The following is a 7,338-nucleotide window of genomic DNA, read 5'->3' on the forward strand; positions in this document are numbered from 1 at the left end:
CTCCCACCCATCCCGTAACTCCCTACCTACCTAGCCTAAACTCACAGTTATGCAGGGGGGCAAGCGAATTGTTTCGCCAAACGTACACATTTTCGTATGGCCCTAATGTCGAAAACAAGTGATAATTGTCGAAAATGTCACTCGCGACATTTCCGAAAATCAACAGCACTCCCACCCATCCCGTAACTCCCTACCTACCTAGCCTAAACTCACAGTTATGCAGGGGGGCAAGCCCCCCTGCACCCCCCCACTCCCCCCCAACTTAATATTCCAACTCCAACATCGCACTACAGTGAGGAAAGGGATGTATTTCCCTAACCGCACTGTACCGCGATCCCATCACATGAGCAAACGTTATAATTGCGAATGCACAGTCCATTCGCAGTGATAACGTTCGCTCACATCACCTGCCAAACTATGAAGTATTCGAACATATGTTGTTCGAATACTTCATAGCCGTGCAATTGCACGTCAGCATTTTGATAGTAAACCTATATATATATATATATATATATATATATATATATATATATATATATATCTATATATATATATATGTATATATATATATGTGTGTGTGTGTGTGTGTGTGTGTGTGTGTGTGTGTGTGTGTGTGTGTGTGCTTGGATTGTTTTTTCCTATTAATTTCAAAGAAATTTGGTAATTGTAATAATCAAGGGTGTCACTTGGGTAATTTTCTACTCTAGTTATGAGATTTGCTTTAATTTTTTAATAACATCAGCTAATTTCTTGGTATTTTTAGTACAATTCATTGAGGGTTACATTGAAATACAGTAGCTTTATAGTTCAGTCTTATTTTTATCTAGTTACAATTTCATATTCAGTTATATTCTGTTTAGATTAATTGTTATGTAGAGTTTTATGTTTCAGTATGTTTTGCAGTAATGGCATTTTCTGATTAGCTGATTGTGGTCCATGTGTTATTTTATTTTATTCTAATATCTTGCCATTTTTTTCTTTTCATTTTAAAATGTTAAGTTTCATTCCAATGGTTTCATTTACCCGGGCAATATTGTTGGGTGGGGGGGTCTGTGTGTGCATTTTATATTTCCAATGTGTGAACTTTCTTTTTTTTTTTGATTGCAGCAAAATTTTCTTGAATGATGATATGGACAGATTGGTGATAAATAATGACGCAGATGGATTAGAAATTAATGCTTGATGACATTGATAGAATGGTGGTAACATATTTATACTTTAAATTCAGATTTAAGTTTTAAACAGCCATTTTATCAGTGTCCAGTGTGTGTGTGTGTGTGTGTGTGTGTGTGTGTGTGTGTGTGTGTTTACTAATTAGGAATAACAGGCTGTGCTAGGTGTATGACTGCATGCAGCATGTGGTCAGTATCAATCACTGAACGAGACGTTTTTTTCACTATTGATAAGAGATTACTTGTTCCTTTACTTCACTTTGTTTCCACTCATGCATGGCATGTGACATATTATTCTCTGTTGGTAACTTGATATCAGCAATGCTTCTGTTGTCTGACTCGTGTAAAACTTGCAAAAGTAATTTAAAATGTATAAATATTTACCTGTAGCAAGAATTTCCTAGTCCTATGGCTGATGCAGACTGTTTTAGTAACTCACACTGGAATGATCTTCAGCTGGTGATATGATGTCACACACAAACTATGCTCCTGCATTGTGTGTTAAAAGCACAGCTTTCAAGGTAACACTACATTCTTTAAATGAATTTTACCACTTGAAGAAAAGTAAAAATAAAGCTGTGCCTAAGGTTGCACATGACATCCTCACATTTCTGTGTATCGCTACAGTGCAGGTAATTCACTTGTCTTCACAGAAGCCATGATCCATCACCTGAATTTTTGCTGCTAAGATTGATTACTTGGATGAACTTGTGGTAAAGCCATAGTAGTGTTACATAATGCTTATTTGCAAATATTTATTATGTGTAAAAGAACTACACTTTATAGTCAGGAGTTTTCTTTCATTTAGGTTATAACTCGTAGTTTAAACAGCTGTTATTAGTGCATTATGACTTATCTCACTACTTAGTAAATATCTATGCATCATTTGGGGACTTGATAAATGCTGGAACTACAGTATGTAGAAAAAGTGAAACGTGCATACGTGCCTCATTATTTTGTGCATTTCACTATAGATAGAGTACTGTAGGTGACATGTTATCCTTCAAATTGCCTGTAGATGTGTATGCAGTATATGAAGGACAATATGCATTTTGTGATAGGCCACCCTCCCCCTTTTCAGACTGTGTTTCAATGCTTTGCTTCCATTGGTTGTTATGATAGGATCCAGTGTCCCCATGACTTTGTAAGGGATAAAGTTAATTACTGGAAAACTGGATGGATGGTTGGATGGAGTACCAGTAAATATCATTACGAGTCCTTGTGGTCTGATGTTTCCTTTATGTAGAGCTGTAGATTAGGCTGCAAATAGCATCCTGGTGACCTCCGCTGTATCTGCTATCCTTCATGCACTAGAATGTATCATAATCCACATAGTGCAGCTTAAGTCTCTGCTGCTCTGTTCAGTGAAAACAACAGAAACACACCTTATATAACACAGCATCACCTATTAACCCCCCTCAAAGGCAGAAATTCTTATGTAGGCTTTAAAAAGGCTGCTGAAACAGGTAGAGACATATTCTGATACAACTCCCATGAACACAGATGCCAGGAACGTAAAGCAAAAAAAAAAACCTCTCAGAAGTAGAAAAGCTTAGAAATCCTAAAAAATAATCCATTACATCTCCTCCGGTTATCTTCCACTATCTTCTTTTCTGCTCATCAGTATATTCATATGGTCATCAGTTATGGATAAACCCAGTATATTATTAAAATGCGCATTTTTTAAGTTAAGCTATGACAAGTAAAATTCATAATACTCTTCTTTGTTGTTTTGTATTTTAATCATTTCACTGTGATGATAAACCTTTTTTTTTTTGTTCATAAAGGTATAGAATAAGGGACAAACCAGAACTTAAGGAACAGTTTCATGAGATGCTGAAATCACTCCCTACTACTTACACTGCTCAGACAAAGTCCCAGTACCGTGAGCTGATTGACATTTATGGGACTCACTACATTCGTAAAGTAGAGTTGGGCGGAAGAGTGAAAGATGTCACTGCTGTCAAAACTTGTGAAGTTGCGCTTGATGGTATGACAAATGATGAGGTGAAGGACTGCCTGGGAGTTGAAGCACATGCAGTCTATGGTCCTGTCAAAGCATCAGCCAAATACAACAAGTGTAATCAGCTCAAGAGGAAAAACTTAGATTCTGTAAATTTTTCAGAGAAATATAGTGAAAGAATATCTGACATCATAGGAGGGAATATCTTTGAAACTGCTGATTTACTGTTTCTATCTCCAAATGACAAGTCTGCCTTTCAAACATGGCTTCCTTCTCTGCCGGAGCACCCCGGTATTATACATTATTCTCTTTCTCCTCTTAGCAAGCTTGTATACTTTGATGAAACAATCAAAAACAACCTGGCAAAAGCCATCACTGAATATATTACAGAGAAAGCCATTGTAAAAAGGTGCCCCCCTTGCATGAAGGGATCATACTCTAGCTCAGTAGATAAGTGTAGCTGTACGTGTCATGGCAATGCTGAAGTATCTGTAACATGTTGCCCTAAAAACAAGGGTACTGCAGAGTTCAAAATGGTGATTGAAAGAGCATTTAACCTATATGGGGATGTAGGGGGATATACTGATGGTTTTGTAGTAGTTACCTTTGGTTCAAAGGAAGCAAGAACCCCAAACATAGACAATAATAATAATCCTCAGTGGTATTATACAGTTGATTTTGGCCATGTCAACCTACAATTGGGAAAAAGGGTTAAGATCGCTGTCTATGATACTGATCCATATGAAGATGACCTTCTCGGTGAATGTATCATACCTGTGTTAAATACAGAAAAGTCTGAGAAACATACATGCTATCTTAATCATGGGAGAATTGAATTTACGATATATGTAAGATGTGTCCCATATTTGAGAGGGAGTCATTGTTCACAGTATGCACCTCCTTCAAGAATATCTGAGTTAGAAAATCAACTAAATGCCAGTCTTCTCCACCCAAGTATAAACTAAATGCTTCCAGGGAACACTGTGCTTGTCCCAAAGCCTTTCACCTGCTGCACCCATTAAAAAACTGTCATTTTATAACTCAAAGGAAAAAATATTGTTTTCTCAAAAGACATACTACCTAATTCAATATCTGAGATAGAAACATAGACGTGTAGACATTGATAGCAGAAGGAAGTCTGTGGTACACACCCTGTACATTTTTAGTGCCTAAGACTAGTTGGCTGTCCCAGCAATTAACTGCTTTCTTCTTGTTACACAGACTTCTAATTGTGACTTACTCTTATACCACCTGCTCGAGACTTGTATCAGTTCTAGTTTTCTCATTTAAGTGACTCTACTGCTAGATTCTTCTGTGGTTCCACCGCTCTTTCAGTGAAGTATTGCTTCTTCTCATAAGCATAGTCAGACATATGCCATGTGTACCACAACATGTATTTTTAAAGCTAATTTATTTTTTCCTTATTTTCTGCACACACTTCACATGCATTTCTGTTGAACATTAAGCCTTTGCAATCAGTCTTCAACCATTTTTTTCCTGCATTTGGTGTCCTTAATATGGAGGTGAGAGCCAGCTGGAGGAGGCCTTTATCCAAGCAGCAGCAGAGGTTGTTTATATCCTCCATTACATTGCAGCAATAAGATCATTTATATAGAGACACTACCCTTGCCCTGAAGCTCCAAGTCACTTTGGCCTTCAATGTGAGAAAAAAAGTCTTTTAAACTAAATCAGTAAAACATAATTTTTTGCTTTATTTGTTTTCTTTAAATCATTTTTTTCACATTTAAACTGTCCCATCATAACAGTAAATGCCACAAATGTTATACTGCAGATAAACTACAATGAAATAGTAGCACTGCATGTAGCCTGCTTTGACAGATAAATGTGGCAGCCTCAGTGATGCACTGCATGTAGCCTGCTTTGATGGCTAGATGTGGCAGCCTCAGTGATGCACTGTATGTAGCCTGCCTTTGATGGATAGATGTGGCAGCCTCAGTGATGCACTGTATGTAGCCTGCCTTTGATGGATAGATGTGGCAGCCTCAGTGATGCACTGTATGTAGTCTGCCTTTGATGGATAGATGTGGCAGCCTCAGTGATGCACTGTATGTAGCCTGCCTTTGATGGATAGATGTGGCAGCCTCAGGGATGCACTGTATGTAGCCTGCCTTTGATGGATAGATGTGGCAGCCTCAGTAATGCACTGTATGTTCATAGGTTCATAGGTTCATGGGTGTGTATTAAGCTAATGGCCCTGGAGCCTTTAAAAGCCTAGCCCATAGGATTACCCTGGCATCATGCCACCCGACCTAAGTTCCCAGTGCCTCTGTTGAGTAGAGCCACTGGAGTGATCCCTGGGGTGAATTTGTTATTTCCCATCCACTCAACAAGATTTCTCTTGAAGAGGGCCAGTGAGGTGCTCTGTTTGACATGTATGGGAAGTCTATTCCATAGCATGGGCAATCTCTGGGTTATGAACCTGTCCCTCAAGCATGTTCTGTTGATTGTGGTAATGAGGTTGAGGTGTCTGGAGGGTGTGGTGTGCAGGGATTGGGATTTCTTTAGATGTAGCATTTCTAACAGAGTTGGGTCAGACATGGGTTTGTATGTCAAGCAGAGATAGCCTCTAAGTAGATGATATGAGACAGAGAATAGTTGGACTTTTTTGAGTCTGTCCATATAGGATAAGTGTTTAAGGACTAGGATCCTCTTTGTGAGGTACTTTTGCAGCCTCTCCAGTTGTTGCAGGTGCCTAGTGAGGTACACATTGATACACAAAAACATTCTCGGAGGCTCTCAATAAGAATCTGCCCAAACAACAGAGACCTCTAAAGCAGAAATGCAAGCAACCCCACCCTCAACACATCCCAAAAGATACATAACACGCAGACCCAGTGTGCCACTCAACCACAGCCCATAAGGTAAAACAACATGACAAACACATTAGTCATAGGTGTCTCTATAGTCAGATACACTGATATTCCACTCACCAGAATAGACAAGGAGAAGGTTACTGTTAGCGGCCTGTCGGGTGCCAGAATCTGCCACATACCCCATGCACTTAGGTCACTCCACAACAAGTATAAATATGACTCAGTCATTGTCCATGTTGGTGTGAATGACATGAGACGTACCTCCCTCAACTACATGAAAAGAGATATGGAGGAGATCTCTGATCTTGTAATCCAGGCAGGTGTGACCCTAGCCCTGAGTAGCATCCTACCTTCACCCAGAATGATACCTCAGTACAAGGACAAAATGATTGACTTCAACAATTGGCTAAGCCTCTGGTGTCATTCTAAGGTGATCCAATATCTGTCTGCCTAGGACGACATGGTCGACAGGCCACGATGCTTTGCAAGAGCCGGCCTGCACCTGTCGCCGTTGGGATTCAGGATACTGGCTAAGGCTCTTGCCATCCCAATAGTGCCTATTTTAGGTACGGTTCAAATGACAAACCCACCACCGTAACAGATTCAGGCAAGCAACAACTGATGGTAATGCTACTCAATGCTGGAAGTCTAAGCCTCAAAATGCACTCACTCGAGACACTCCTTAAAATGGAGAACATTGATATCTGTGCAGTGACTGAAACCTGGTTCAAGGCTCCAGAGACCACCCCTGCATTACCAGGATATAACTCATACCATACCTTTTGGCTGTCTAACCAAGGGCGGAGGTGTATCCATATTCATTAAGGATATCCAACCTCCGGACTAGTTGCCCAACATAATGCATCCAAAATTATCCAAGTGCAACTAACTCTGTGCAAAACTGCAATCTGTATTGTAGCTTTCTACAGATCCCCCACCATGCCCCAGGATTCCCACTTGTCTTTGCTTGATATACTGGAAAATATTAGGGTTCAACCAAATACCCTAATAATGGACGATTTCAACTACCCCACTATTAACTGGGAAAACTACTCATGTACTAACTCCTTCACCCAATGCTTTCAAGAATTCATAAAGTCCAATGCCCTGGATCAACATATCCACAGCCCCACCAGGGGCAATAATATCCTAGACCTAGTCATTACCAACATGAGTGACCGGTGTTCCTCACCTGAAGTCAACTCCTCATTTGTCAGATCCAACCACAGTTTAATCACCATTGATATCCACATCCCACCCCCACCCCCATTAAGGAAACCACTGTAAAAAAATTTCTCCAAAGCCAACTTCATGCTTCTTAAGACACACATGGCAAACCTCACGACACCCATGCAGATGGGCAATACAG

The 7,338-nt window shown here is 39.8% G+C and overlaps 1 protein-coding gene across 1 annotated transcript in view; it reads left to right on the forward strand.

The window, feature by feature from the left end:
* LOC122812861 (perforin-1-like) overlaps nucleotides 1–5,353 on the forward strand; it is a 129,158-nt gene extending 123,805 nt beyond the window's left edge. Inside the window, exon 2 of the mRNA XM_044084903.1 lies at nucleotides 2,960–5,353. Coding sequence (XP_043940838.1) covers nucleotides 2,960–4,100 — 1,141 coding nt within the window. The 3' untranslated portion in view covers nucleotides 4,101–5,353. The remainder of the gene's footprint in view (nucleotides 1–2,959) is intronic.
* The last annotated feature ends 1,985 nt before the right edge of the window (nucleotides 5,354–7,338 follow it).

Source organism: Protopterus annectens, chromosome 10.part0 (assembly GCF_019279795.1).
Source record: "Protopterus annectens isolate FY-2018-M chromosome 10.part0, PAN1.0, whole genome shotgun sequence".
In the NCBI taxonomy this organism is placed as follows: Eukaryota; Metazoa; Chordata; order Ceratodontiformes; family Protopteridae; genus Protopterus; species Protopterus annectens.